At 35.9% G+C, this 15317-nt stretch overlaps 1 protein-coding gene across 1 annotated transcript; it reads right to left on the reverse strand.

Moving 5' to 3' along the window:
- Window positions 1-917: 917 nt before the first annotated feature.
- nfkbid (NFKB inhibitor delta) lies at window positions 918-12458 on the reverse strand. The gene is made up of 12 exons (XM_014468567.2): window positions 12342-12458; window positions 7394-7530; window positions 7263-7296; window positions 6031-6218; window positions 5742-5923; window positions 4423-4528; window positions 4168-4314; window positions 3992-4043; window positions 3727-3881; window positions 3374-3490; window positions 3074-3238; window positions 918-2588 (listed from the first exon to the last, which is right to left on the reverse strand). Exons 1-12 carry the CDS (start codon window positions 12355-12357, stop codon window positions 2517-2519), a joined length of 1371 nt encoding a protein of 456 aa, XP_014324053.1. The 5' UTR covers window positions 12358-12458; the 3' UTR covers window positions 918-2516.
- Window positions 12459-15317: the final 2859 nt, after the last annotated feature.

Consider the following 15317-nt stretch of genomic DNA (forward strand, 5'->3'; position numbering starts at 1 on the left):
TTAACGCATTTAACACATTTTTTAAACCCCCACTCATTAATAGTTGTTATCAATAATTTTTATATTGATAAAGTATGACAAAGTAAAGGTGTCATACTTTGGTGCAGCAAAGTATTTGCTAGTCACTTAGAATTTCTGTCTGACTGCCAGCCTAGTCAGATTGAAGTTGAACTAATTGACCAATAGGTGGCAGTGTATAGAGTCCAACCATCCCCACACCCAAATGTGTTTCTTTGTGCTTTTTAAACCATTATCTATTGTAGTGACCTCTATGCGTGAAAGGGTTAAATGAAATAAAATACATATGATGTATAATTAAGTGTTTATTTTCATATTTGCCTCTTAAAACAGCTCCAGCACGTCTGGTACCCAAATACCAAAAACAGAAGGTGAGTTACTTTGTCTGAGCAGGACTGCTTACAGCCACGTTGTGCTTAAATGCAACAGTAAGAGCTCTTTCACTGTCATCCTGTCTCATATTTCTTTCTCTGTTGCAGTTCCTCCTCCAGCTGTATAGAAAATGTAGCACATGCCTACAAAGGAAGAGTGCCGTCACAGGACCCCTGCTGACAAACGCATTGTTTTCTTATAATGTCTTTTTGGCAAAAATATAGAATATATCTGACGATGGTCAATAAACCGGGTCATCCAACGCATCTTAATTTGATCCCGATACTTATGATTACTTTAGGTAAAATTCTTCTCATAAAAATGATTCCGTCCACAAGAGTCTGCTTAACAGAACACATGAAGCAAATGTGATTTGTCTTAAATATATTTTATTTGTGTTGAGCAATAAAATTGGCAGCATGATTACAAATCATACATTTGTCCAGTTTGCATCACTGTAAGTACTGCACATGTTGGTCAAAAGCAACAAAAGATTTTCTGACATGTTTGTTGTTCTGTCTTCCATGATCATTTCATGGGAGAAAATAGAGAAAATAGCTTAACAATACAATAAATAGAAACACAAAGCATAACAATCATAGTCATTCTGTAATGCCTTAGATGTTAAAACAGCTTTAAAAAAAAAGTCAGATTAAGGCAGTAAAAAATTCAAATGAACTAGATTTTTCTTCAGACCTAATAAGGCAAGATTTTAAATGAATATTGTCTATTGTTGAAGTTCATGTTACCTCATTTCATGAGAGAAAATAGAGAATATAGCTTAACAATACAATAAATAGAAACACAAAGCATAACAATCATAGTCATTCTGTAATGCCTTAGATGTTAAAACAGCTTAAAAAAATGTCAGATTAAGTCAGTAAAAAATTCAAATGAACTGGATTTTTTTTCAGACCTAATAAGGCAGATTTTAAGTGAATATTGTCTATGCTCATATTACCTCATCTATCACTGAAATAGTTTTACAGTAATCTTAGTCAGGAGCTGCTTGAAATGGAGTTAATCACGCAGCAAGATTAATTGTTTTCTTTGTGCTATAGAGAAATGTCAAAGATGACACACAAGTGACAGACTTAATGATTGTCATTTCACATGTTACAAGGGTTCATCCTCCTCATATCAGTACAGGTAGGTGGGTAAAAAGAGATCTTGAAAAATAAATACTCTTTCACTACAAGTGTAAATTACTGCCTGACACAGCTCTTATAGTGGGATGGTGTATTTTCCACCCTGCTCATATCTGTCGCGCTAAATGTAAATGGGACTGTTTAAAGCTTGCCCTCAACCATAAAAACAATCTTATGGAAACAATGTTATTGTACTTTTACTTGTGACTCAGAAGTAAAATGTACAGTGAATCAGACAGTTTGTCATCGTGCTGACTCGTCTGATGTCTGCTTGAGAAAAAAAAAAACATTCTTTGTCATAGTTTCTTAAGTTTTACACAGTAAAGTTTCTATTTCCATAATGAAAAAAAATTGCATCCAGTGTCGCACACAACATATGTATGGTCCATACAGACAACAAACCATTGAATAGGTTCTTGTTTGGAAATCAATCGTTCTTAACAGAAGAAGACACGTGCTGATCAATCTCAAAACCGCTGCTCCGAGTATCATTATGATATCGTATCAGTGAGGGGTTTTAACCAAAGGAGTCAGAGAGGTTTCAGGGACATGGTCCCAGAGCTTTTACTCACGATTTCACAGAAATCAACTTTGAATTGGGAGATAGACCTATCAAAGAAATAAGTACTCCAGGCTTCAGAGAAGCAAAAATATATAATCCATTACCTTATGTTTTTGTTATCTAATATTGTGTTTGTGTCACATTATTTTGATAATAACCCAAATTTCTCGTTTTTTTTAGATTTTGAGAATTTGTAAAAATGTTTTACCTAATAGACTGATAGCAAAATCCAATATTTTAGAAATATTCTACTTTATGGGCAGTAAGTCATGGGCACAATTTGTCTGAAAAAATCTAAAGTAATCAAACTTTTTTAATCAACATTTAGGTCAAAGACTCCCAAATTAAACTGAAAAGTTTCTCCCCTTCTCAACAGAGGAGTCACCTTGAAGACGTTTCATCCCAGCAAATCGGGATTACAAGTGATCTAAGTTGTTCCTGGTCCTGCCAGAACGAGAACTGCTTCGTCTTTTCAACATGAATTTGAGCTGTGAAACAGAAAGGACAACTCGGTGAGATTAGTTTACCTTAGGACAAAAAGCAGCAGTGTTTAAAAGGACTGTTCTACATGAGGCTCTTCTTTAACTGCAGTTGATAACTCTATTGGAATATTAATTTAGCATAAATTCAGAGGTTTAAGTTTATGTCCAAGACCAAAGTAAACTTCTACCATCATGAAGCAGCTCCAGTCTGAAAAATGTCTCCACATCTAATGTGAATGAAGTATTTTATCTTCCTTTAACCTTTTATCACTTTGAATACAAACAGTAGCTGAAAAGTCAAACAGTGTAAAAGGTAATAAAATAATGTTAACTTAAACCTCATTCCATTTTTTTTTTTTTTTTTTTTTACAAGAATTCAGCCTCCACAACAACCTAATTTGGATTTACACCAAATAAAGACACAAAGACAGTTATCAGCAGTAGCTAAGATATTTACTGGGGCTAACAGTGAGAAATGATTGGCAGCTTACCCGTTCTCCTTGCGGGCCACTCTGCAGCAGGTGAGCTGGCTGGTCGTTCTCCAGGTTGCGGATGCTGGGATCGGCTCCTCGGTCCAGCAGCAGCTGCAGGATCTTCTCCTGGTTTTGGTTGCCATGAAGACCCGCCGCCATGTGTAAAGCCGTGTGACCATGGGCCTGTCGCAAACGTGTTAAGATGTTATGACTTGAAAAGTTCAGTCAGCGCAATTTTCAGGTACAACGTACAGTGAACTCGTGCGCGGAATCAAACCGAGAATACAGTTCTGACTTTCAGGTCAGTGTGGGACTCACTTTCATATTAACAAAGTCTTTCATGTTTTGGAGGCGACTCCCCAGCAGGTAGTCCACAAGCTTAATGTTCCCCTCCTTCACAGCCAAGTGAAGCACTGTCTTGTTACTTTTGATTTCCTGGAATTTGATAACGGGAAGTGAGGGAAAGAATTATGAAACCACCACTTCAACAACAGCATTTGAAAGTCAAAGCGGAGAGACAAAACAAAAGAGAGAGTAAAGAGAGAGGGTGGCCAAACTATGTCATCATGTTGGTTAAATGAAACGTGGCACTTCCCTTGTACTTTCTCACTCAAAGTTCTTGGTTTGACATAAGTACTGTAATAAACTATGTCTCTGCTGAACTAAAGTACCTGGCTGAGAAGGGAGGCCCCTGCATGGAAAAGCATCCGTACACATGACAGCTTCTCCTCAGCTTTTGTCTGAAGACTAACATCTGCCGGTGCAGCTGAAGAAGCTTTCACGGTGACACTGTGAGAAATGGCTGCACAGTGTAGAGGTGTCATGCCTAACGCAAAAAAATAAAATGATATATGGCTTTCAAAATACATTGTTTATGGGTTATAAAACAACAATGTTTGCTTGTTTCCATGAAAAAAATGTAAGACATTAAATTACCTTCAAAGTTGCGAGCTTCCAGGTTGACATTTGGTCTACCTGACAGAATTGCCTGCAGAAAAATAGAAATCACTGGTGAGGATTGTTAAAAAAAAATAAAATAAAATAATAAATCTCTTTTGTAACTTTTTTGGGGGGTATGATGAAAAACTAAACCATTGTTGTTGTTTCTTTACCTGGAGAACTGCTGGGAATCCATAGTGAGCAGCCAAATGAAGAGCAGTTTGACCTTTAAAGTCGCAGGCATTTATGTCCGCTCCTAACAACAGAAGATCCTGTACAATCTCTGGCTGGTTGGCTGTCACTGCCACCAGTAAGGCAGTCTGCAAAATCACATTTAGCATACAATCACTCAATTATATTTCTTAAACAACGCCAAGAGAAATCCTTTGTTTTGCTTAGCGCATTTCTATTCACATTTTATTTCATACCTTTCCCTTGTGCTCCTTGGCATCAAGCCTCCCCACTTCCCTCAGCCTCTCTGCAGCAGCAATGGCGTACTCCCGGAGTCCTTTGGCTGTGTAGATGTGCAGGATACTGTTCAAGAAAAACAAATGATGAGTCACTTGTAAATGATATTGTGTAACTGTGGTCATCCCCACAGTTATTCCGTGTTATTGCTTTTCTCTGCTGAAAATGTTCTTTTTGTTGGTTTTTTTTTCATCTTATCTGACTCTAGCATAAGACAATGACTCAGACTTTCTTTTTAATCATTCAAAAAATTACCATGTTCCAAATTTGGTTTTCACTTTCAGCTCACTGCCAAAAACAAAACTCGATAGTAGTAAGTAATTTGTTTACAATCATCTCCAAATCAACAGTTCAGTCATGATAGATGTGGTAGAGCTTCCTCAATCTTATTTTTCAGCCAAACTCATGTTGTGTATTGTACGTATACAACTCTGTGTTTCCCAATTTTTCAGTCTGTTAGTCTGTTTTAGCCACAATCTCTGAGACTCCCATTTCTTTAAACAATCTTTCATTTTCAAGACCAATAAGACTTTAGGTAGGTGCACATTCTTTGTTTAAAGTATATCAAAATAACCATTGAGATATCAATTAGGTATATAAAGAATAGCATGAAAAATAAACCTTTTGATTAACACCACCACTGGGTTATCTCTGGACTTCTTAACTCTTTCTAATCTCTTTATAATTTCACATATAGTAAGTTAGTAAGAAAAGTTTGTTTATGAAGCGCTTCTCACAGACATAAAATCCCAAAGTTTTGTGCAATAAAATCAGCCTATAGAAATATATTAAAAAATGATGCATGATGTCAAAGGAGAAACACTGAGTGTGTCACAATCTTTCAAATTTGCTTTGAGGAAAATTTCTTTGAGATGTAGAGATTGTCACAGTTTTATTTATTTTCTTGTTTGTTGATCCGCCTAACCCTGACATATGAATATTTCAGGCTCAGAAATTTAAAAATAATAATAATTTAATAAAAAAACACATTTAAATTCTGAAGAAAAAAATGCATAAATCCCTTATAAAAGTTATCAAAAATGTTTTTAAATAATTGCAACAATGTTTCACTCTTTATAATCAATAAAACAATATTTGGGGTATATTATATTTGATAGGACTAGTTCTGTATGCTGTTTGACTTACCAGCTATGACCTATTCTTAGCATGATGCAAATAGGCACTTATTAAAAGGGCCGACCTCTTAGCCAGGTCACTCTCGTAAAAAGAGACATTGGCTTTCTTATGTGGTTAATAAAGTTTAAATATAATAACTCACGTGTCACCGTCTTCGTCCTGACAAGTGGCTCTGCTGTAGTCCATCCCACTGAGCAGCATCCTGGCTTCATCCAGTTTTAAAGTATCCATTGAAGAGCTATATATATGCTGTGTGTTATCACTCAGACTCAGATGGGACCAGGATGGAGCCACACTGGGTTCTGGAACCGCCATAGAGCAGTCCTGAAAAAAAAAGTGAAATGTAAGCCACTATTGTCCTCTTAACAAGTCTATGGACTCAGAAATGCTACAAATTCAAAGATGTGCCACACTGAGAATATTTCTCTTACATATGGCGTAGATATTGAGTCTCCAAAAATAGAGACTTGCTGCTGTGTGCTGTATTCAGGTTGCATCGGAAGGTAGGATGAATCATAACTGGGTCCTGGGTCACTGCTGTAGTAACTGTTAGTGGATTCATGGGGTGGGGCCCAAGAATGATAGCTCACTGCCATGTCAGAGTAGCTTATTGCTCCACCTAGAATGGAAAATACCAGTCAACATCTTATTATGACTTTTTATTCTGCCTTTTTCTTAAAATTCCCAAATAAGGTAAGGGCTCAGCCAGAGCGACATTCTTGGAAGAACCACCTCTAAGTGCAAAATATCTGTAAGGTCCTATTTTGTTAAATATAAATCCCCCCAAGCTGTTCTTACCTTTAACTTGCAATATATAATTTAAAGAAACTGACCAACAAAGAAATTTGTCATAGGAAAAAAACAACAACCTTGAACTAAACTTTTGTTAAAGCACCTTCTGATTCACTTTCAGCATCCTGTCTTCTTGAGGTTATGCTTGCTATCAATTCTACTGAATTGTAACCTTTCTTTATATTCAGCTGACCTAGTAGGATTTTCCTGACATTTTGAAATCTGAAGAGAGCTTACAAATGATTAAAAGAATCTCCGTGTAAGAAGTGGTCAGTCTGGTAACCAGCACTAAAAAAATTATGAAACCAGTCACAATACTATACATTGAAAGCACCAATTGTCTAAAACTGATTAAAAGATGGGACACAATGGTCAAGGTAGCTGGAAAGATGACAACAGTAACAATCAAGGAGGTGCAAGGATGTTCAGCAAGTGCTAACTAAGGTTTACATGTGACAGCAGTCTCCTCTAATCTCCTTTTATCTCAACTAAGAAGAAGGACTGCAAGACAAAAGTTTTTCTTACAAAAAACCCCATCCAGGTGTGGCTAAACTGCCCAAAAACCTTTTGGAAGAATGTGTTTGTACCAACTTGGCAGGCAAATACAAATACTATTTGCTGATATGTTATCAAAAATAATGCTTTAACTAAATATTACTTTAAATATCTTCATAATTACACACCCATATTGTGGCAGCATTTATATTTTTTCCTATATCAGATTTCTTTGTTGTCCTTTTGAACTATACAGAACATATTTCACATAACATATGAGAAAGGTATTTGATATTTTTATTTCTGTTTATTTGAACATTATTTCACATCAGTGTATAAAACGTGTCCCTTTTGGCGTTAGATGTTTCACCCTTACCTGTAAATGTAAACGTCTCTGGTGAAGTCAGCTCCTAACAGATGCAACAGAAAAACAGTATATGATCACTAAACAAACACAAGTCACAAAGTATTAGGTGAGACGTTGACTAAGTCAGTATGTGGGCTTACTGCAATAGTAGTCGGAGGAATTGGACTTGTACTGGCAGCAGAGCAGGGGGGAAGCACAGCTGACGTCTCGCGTCTTCTCTTCTGCTCCAAAAGTTTCTTTACTGTGGGCTGGGTGCAACACGCCTTCTCTTTTGGTGCTGGAAAATAAGAGTAAAACCAGATACAATTACATTTGTTTCTGACCTGATTTAAGATGTTTCATACCAAGTTACTAATTGATTTCTTTTAAGACAAACTCAGAAAAAAAGATGAATGTGACATACTGCAAAAACATCAAACTATCCAAACATGAGAGGATTTAATTTAAAAAAATAAAGCATTTGGTGTTTACCAAGGATTCTATAGGCATGATCTCATCAGACGGAGAATGTTTCTTCCCTCTATGCAAATTTCTTCCTGTCACACAAACAACTACCAAACTAAGAGGCAGCAGCAGATGTTGAAATTAAACTGTAACCTGTAACTCCCTCCATCACATCCTCACAACATTAGACAGAAGAGTGTTTGAGAGTGTGCAGTAGAAGTACTGCATCTCACAGCAGCTGCAATGTGACTGACAAAGAGGGCCCTGCAGTGGATAGTGAGGGAGCTGAGAAGGGTCATGTGATCCTCCATATGTACATGACATGTTTCAAAGCTGCTGGAGGGAAAGGCCTCAGAATGACTTCTCATACCTTTCGCTTGAAAAATGTTAATTGCTGCCATCAGGCACACTGTTTGGAACTATGAAAAGCAGAATCATGTTGCGAATCGTTCTGCATTAAAATGTTGCTCATCTACCATTAAGATGAATCATAGGATTCATTTTGCATGTGAACATTAAAAACATTCCCATTCTGTAGGTTCTTCATCTTTAGATTAGACTTCTTCTTCATGTTTTGTGTGTCGTGTAAGCATTTATCCAGTCTTTTCGCTACTTCCACTATTCAAATATGAACAATTTAATCTGAATATAAAACAGTGAACTTTGTTTTATGCAAAGTTCCAATAAAAATGAATGTAGCTAGTTTTCAAACCACTGAAATACCTTGTAATCTTTGAAGGCTAACTGTCTCCCTTTATTTTCAAACAGAAGCAATATTCAATGTGTAAAGGGTCAATAGATAAAATAGAATAATCAGATACTTAAGCTTTTTAATATATCCCTCTGCTTCCATAGGATCACTGTTTATATTTCATTAAATTTTTGATTGCTTTTTCCTGCACAAAGAAGAAAATAAGGACATCATCAGTGCAGCTCCTACATTCAATACTTTTTGTAAATACATTCTTTATTCTGCCACATCTTACATCAATAAGTTATACATAAAAACATAGAAAAATCCTTTTATTTTTCTTCTTTTTTTTTTTTTTTACAAAATGTGACTTTCATATAACAATGTAAAAGTAATTTGAATTTAAAGCCCTTAATACAAGAAAATGCCTTCTAGGTCATTTCCTTCTATTTTTTTATTTTATGCATTCATTTCAGCCATTAGGAAAATGACACAAATAAGCAAACATAAATTAATTAATGAATAAATGAACAAATTAATGAAGCAACAACTAAAGTCCTCATTGATCTTACAGTAAAAAATAGATCCAGTTTTTCATGAAGCTCATTACAGTGTTTAACTTGCTGCTGTGTCCACATTTTATCCCTTATAAAAGATCAAATAGTATCTCTGTTCCTCAAACCCTTAATCATCATGATGGATGTCAAAAGGTGTTTGAATGATTCTTGAGTTTTCTCACTTTAATACCAGATTAATTTCTGTTTCTCTTTTTTTTTTTTTGCCTTTAAAGTCCAGCTCCACAACTTTGTGAACTCTGGTCTACTTTATACTCAGACTTTTGTTCTTCAAATAATTTCTGCTACAATTTTTGGTCTTCAAATACTTCAGCTGATGCTTGGCAGGTCAACAAGGGTTTCTTCTTTACTGTATTTTCATCTGACTGAAATGTTCTAATGTTCAGACTTACATTTGCCTTTTAAACATCCAGTTAATTAGCAATAACTCCATAGCAATAACTCCTTAGATTAAATGTTTTGCACAGGTTTCTTATAAATTTCTTGAAAAACTTGATTTTGTTTGCTCATTTTTAGAATGAAACACAAAGAATTTTTGCTTCAACTATTTTTCAGCCATTTTCAGCCAACATTTTTGATGAAAACATTTTTTTCCCTATTTGTGTTTTTTATTTAAAAAAATTTTTTATTTTTAAATTCAACTAGTTTTTGAAAGCCCTTTTTCAGACAGCTTTAGAGAGTGCAGGAGACATTTGTTTGATGACACCACACACTTTCCAGCAGCAAAGTGAAAAGGAGGTTTTTAAAATAGGACTTGTTCCAGCTCTACTTTTCCATGGAGATTATAATCAGTGACACTAAATCTGTACCCACAGATAAAGGTGTAAAAAATACAGGAGTCTGCCTACTAGCACTTTTGAAAAGAATAATTCGATTGAGGACTTGACGACATAAAAATCTTGTTTTTTCTTCATTTGGGTTTATCACTTTAATCTGTAAGCAGGACTTAATTACTTGATACGCTTGCTTTTTGTGTACTTTATCAAAGAACAAATAACCTGATCACACAATTTAGAGATAAGATGCTATTTTTGTTAACTGACTCTTAATTACATTAGCCTCAAAAGGTCATATAAAATACCTTTTAACATCCATAAGACATCAAATATCTTGATATCTTGATGTAAGATTAAAAAATGTAAGATCAAAATGTTTCCAAGGTTGAGAACATTGATTTCTATTGCAGTTGTTTTGACAATAAAATGTAAAAACATTTAGATTACCTGCATAAGACTTTTGTGTTTCCTGTTGAGAAACACGAGTGACTGCAGTAAGCAGTTTACTAATAATATCTACTAAATTTAATATAAAAAAACAACAAAAACATCTACTGATGGAGACAAATAGTGAACTTCCAATACGGAGAGATTTTCTGCCATTTTAAAAAGCAAAAATTGTTAAAAAAATGAATGAAAGTAATATAAATAATTGAAGTTGGACTTCCCTTTAGGGTTTTGTTTTTAATTTAATCTTCTTAGTTTTATTTTAGCTTACACTGAAGATATTATCTATTTAAACTTTAAACACTTCAAAGATCTTTTCTGAGATTCTGAACTTGGTTTCTCCATGGAGGGATTTTCTTTTTCTTCTCCTCTTGCCCTGCACCCAAACATCTGTTCTTTTATTTAATGTGCATGTTTCCTCTTCTAAGTCTCATTTCCACTCAACAGGTAAAGGAAAAGCGTGAAAACAGAAAAGAAAACAACACCGCATAATAGAAATCTGCTGTTTCCAGCCGACAACAAGCGACCACACAGGTTTGTTTCCTCAAAAGCTTCCCCCGCTATACGTGAAAGATAAAACGAAGGCCCTATTTCCACCCTGTCGGTGGAACCCAAGAACAAAGCTCAGACTCAAAGAAAACCTCTTCCATTAGGAACAAATATCTTTTGCGGGCAGCTGTACAAATAAAACGGAGAGAAAGACAGAGAGTGAGAGAGATTCATCAGAAAACCTTCAGCATGGGATTGCCAGCACTCATTTTCTGTGACACCTTTCTGTCTCACTCCATTACGCAAACCACATCTTCCTGCCTTTAGTGTGTCAGAGACGCGTCACTTAGAAACGCATGTAGTTTGCCTTGTGTTTTCTGTTGCATCTACATTTATGCGAGGCACAGGCATTGTCTTCAAGCCCATGAGTGATACCATAGTGATATTGTCTGTGGCAGACACAGAAAAACAACACCCAAAGAGGTATTATTTTGGTTTCACTTTGCCCTGCCTTGTCTCTTTTCAAAAACAACTGTTTCACTTCCCCTTGCAAATGTATTCTGATGTAAAAAAAAAAAAAATAGAGCCAGTGTCTTGTGTCCTATTTTGTGCCCCCGAAACACCTGATAAAAGGTCACTTTCATCCGAAATGACATCAGTCAAAACAGATCAATCCCGCAGGGTTTCGTTTTCAGGTTCAGGAGGTGTTACTACAAGTTACTTAATGCTGACTCATTTGTTCTTCACAGCTAAATGCAACCTTTGGCCTTTTCAGTGATGATACAATGCTGGCACAAACAGCTAGAGAAGGTGCATTCATTCAAAGGACTTTCATCAAATGTAGAAGTTGCTCCATGCTTCACAGTTACAGAAACAGGAAATAAGGGGATGGTTTTTAATAGCTGGTGCCAGACTAAATACTCTGAACTCTAGTTTGTGCTAAATTCAAATTGTGCCCTGTGGAAACCCCTGGACAATGAGTCACGAGCGTGGGAGGACTGGGGATTCCGACGACCTTTCTCTTTTACTCGATCCTCAGAGACAAGAAAGAGGCAGTGCATCACCAGTTTCCTCATTTTGTGGGTTTTTGTTCTTGGGCCAACCACACGCAACAAAATACATGTAAAGTGATCGCCCAGGCAAAAAAAAAAAAACCTGATGAACAAAGAAGCTTAGGCAAAGCAGGCTGTCTCTGTCATGTCACACAACTTGCCTCTTTGGTATTAATCAAAAGAGGAAATGAAAACATACAAACAGGGGTGGAGATGCATCAGGGGTTCCCCAAAATGAAGTCTGGACTCTTGGATTCACCCAAATAGTGATGTCACTGCACTGAAATGGTACACTGGGTGACATTTCAATGTAAATACTAGATGAGACAGGTTGAGGAAAGTGTGACTAAGAACAATAATAAGACGCATTTGTAAATGTTGCCTTATTAGATTTGGCAGCCAACATTACAAGGTAAAGATAGTTTGATAACCTGATGAGGCTGATGCATATTTTAGGGGAAAATATAAAAACAAACACTTTGCACAATAACATTACATCTGTCCCAAAACTAATTTTCAAGTGTAAGCACATTAACCAGAAAAGCATCAACGACAAACGTATTGATGGTTAATATAAACTAGATCTAACAATCCATCACAGGATTAATACTCACATTTATCAAAGTGCATGTCAGAAACGGTTGTGCTCTGTGTCCCTTTCTCGTCGGTTCGTCCACTCGGCCAGCAGTCTTTTCAGAAACGGGACTTGTACACAGATCCGTTCAGGTAGGCTGAAGAAGTGAGTCTGGTTTGTTGACTTACAACCCCTGCCGCTTGTAGGCACCGCGTTGTCCCCGCCTCGAAGCCCCGCCCCCTGGGAAACCCAGCACACCCCCGCAACTTCAGCCAAGCGAGAAGAGTGCGGAGAAATGCGACGTTGCACAGTTATGGAGAAGTTAGACTCTTGTTGGGCGATCAGCTGTGTGAATTACAGTAATACAGAAAGTCTGGGGTAACGGAAAACTGACATTAAAAACAGCATTACTATTTTTAAAAGAATATTTTTATTTCATTATTAATTATTTCAAATTAGTGCTATTTGTTGTAGTTTTATTGTGTGCAGCAGGATATAAAACTGCAATTTTCATATAAAAGCTAAAATTATACCAGACAACTACTGCCATGAAGAGTTGGTTATAACTGGCAAATAATGTTACTGTATGTTGTTGTTGTGGAGTTGTGGCCCTTTCTGGATTGCTTAATTGTTATATTTCAGTCAGGGGATTTTTGATCATGACTTGCTTATTCAATGTTGTACTACAGCATTTCAATGTAAATACAGCCTTTAACTAGGCCACTCTAAACTGCTACTTTTTATATCTTTAGTTATTTGAGCCATTCAGATGTGGTGTTTGGGATTATTGTCCTGCTACATGTTCCAAGTGTAGTGAGCTTATGGTCACAAATTGACTACCAGACTTCATCATTTTCTGCAAACCAGCAGAATTAATATCTCATAACAAAAAAGTCTTCAACGTGTTTTTTGAAATACAGCAGCCAAAGAACATCACGCTTGTGTTAGTTTTACAACACGTGTAATCGGACTCAAAGTGTACAAAAAGTTTTGTCACATCACTTAACTCAATATTTTCTTGAAAAATGTCACCTGATTGTTCATCACTTTGATCAATATGAGCTTGTCACTCATATCTAATGAAGGGATATTTATTTTACATTTTACTTTGGTATAACTAAAAAGAACTTTCAAAACCAATGTTGAACAAGAAGGATTCTTCAAAGAATGAGAAACTTAACAAACTGCTCCTCTTCAGGTAGTAAAAAAAGAAAAACATCAGAAATTAACTAATTAAAATAAGTTTTAAAAAAAAGTATTTCAATAGAGATCATATCCAATAACACAAAGAATTACTACGCCTTAAAATGATTCCACCTAAAACTGATTCATGGAGTCACCTATTCTATGAACAGCACATGGATAGTATTCTATAAATGTATTTGTGTTTACGTATTGCTTTGAATTCGCCTGGATGAAAGCTGGATTTAAAAGGCTTTGAATTGAAAGATTTTCCTAACACACCCAACATTTTTTCAAGTATGCACTTCAAAACAGATTTGTGGCTAGACACGTCGTCATCAAGGACTTGCAAGGTCTTCTCATACAAGTACAGTTCTTCTGAAACAGTCTTTCCATTAGTCCTTTCAGAAAAGTTAGTCATAGACTTGATATTTCTAGAAATGTCTTCCTCTCTATCAACAGACCCAAAGTGTAACAGAAGCTAAGCTATTTGTAACGACAATGACAAAAACACCCTAAATAAAGAAGAAGACATGGGTCATGGGCATGAAGCTTGCTGTTGTTACACTTGACATGCTTAAGGTCGAAGGTTTAGATTTGTGTTTGTGACATCATCATTTCAACATGATTACATATTGGTTATGTACACATAAAGCCAAAAAACAAAAATTCCTCACAGTGACATGGGCTTACAAACTAGTTGGAAAATGTAATTACTTTTGTGGGCAAAACATCAATTCATCCAAAAGAGAATTATTCTTTTTTAATTTGACCTTCATTTATACTGGCGGTCTTCATTGAGATCCAAGACCTCATTATTTTAGGGCACCCACTAAAACCTCGGGGACCACAAGCTGCTGGCCTGTAAGTCTTTACTGACCAATACTTAGGCAATAAATGATTCAAAGAAAAAGTAAAATGGGACTGGTTTTATTTCACCTACAATATAACCTCATAGAGGGGGATTTTAATCATGCTCAACTTTTATTAAAATTAATAACATTTTGCATTAAATATGATACTATCTAATCTTGAACAACCTTGCAGAAAACTGTACAACAGCCTGAAATATTACGTTTCTTTGAATCTTGACTAACGGTCCGCCTGTTCAGAATTGCCTTTGATTAGCAGTAAATGGAAGATTGATCAACATCTCTGATCTTGTTTGATGATTTTGATGATACATTTGACAAAATGTAATGTTCATTGCTTGTTTCACGATTGTTGACTCTATGATGTCTTTTTTATGATGTAAAGCATGTTCAACTGCCTTGTTGCTGAAATGAGCAATACAAATAAACTTGACTTGACAATCTACAAGTGATCATGTGTTTTTCTCTTAATAAGATATACAATAAAGGATTAACTCAATCTAATATATTTGTAACATTTATAGGACGACATTTCATTGTGTTTTGCTGAAAACTGAATTTCTTCCAGATGCCCTGAGCTGCTGAGATGACACTGTGTGAAAGGAAATTCTGTAACACTTCATAGAAAATGTTAAAGCCTCATGTCTTGTCTCTTGTCTTTTAACCAGATGACTAACTTCTTCCAAAAAATAACTCAACAATAACTCTATACACTCACAAATCTTCACAAGGACTTTGCATTGACTTCCATTCATTTTGTACTCATTTTTATAGCCTAACGCTGATACTTATCCTAAACCAAACCACATAAACATAAACTCTCTCCCTTTTGTTCTACTTGGTTCTTAATTTGCCTCTGAACGGTTCAATCTGTAGGCTGTACAACAGCTCCCTCTACTGTCCTAACGAGCAAAAAACAATATTTGAACTAGCACTGCACTGCTGATATCAGCTGAAAGACC

This window comes from Xiphophorus maculatus, chromosome 3 (genome assembly GCF_002775205.1).
Source record: "Xiphophorus maculatus strain JP 163 A chromosome 3, X_maculatus-5.0-male, whole genome shotgun sequence".
Taxonomy (NCBI): Eukaryota; Metazoa; Chordata; class Actinopteri; order Cyprinodontiformes; family Poeciliidae; genus Xiphophorus; species Xiphophorus maculatus.

Coding starts and splice junctions, on each gene's coding strand:
- nfkbid (XM_014468567.2), bottom strand. Junction 4,315..4,422: donor CCAAGGAGCACAAGGGAAAG/GTATGAAATAAA, acceptor GTGATTTTGCAG/ACTGCCTTACTGGTGGCAGT. Junction 4,044..4,167: donor GATTCCCAGCAGTTCTCCAG/GTAAAGAAACAA, acceptor ATTTTTCTGCAG/GCAATTCTGTCAGGTAGACC.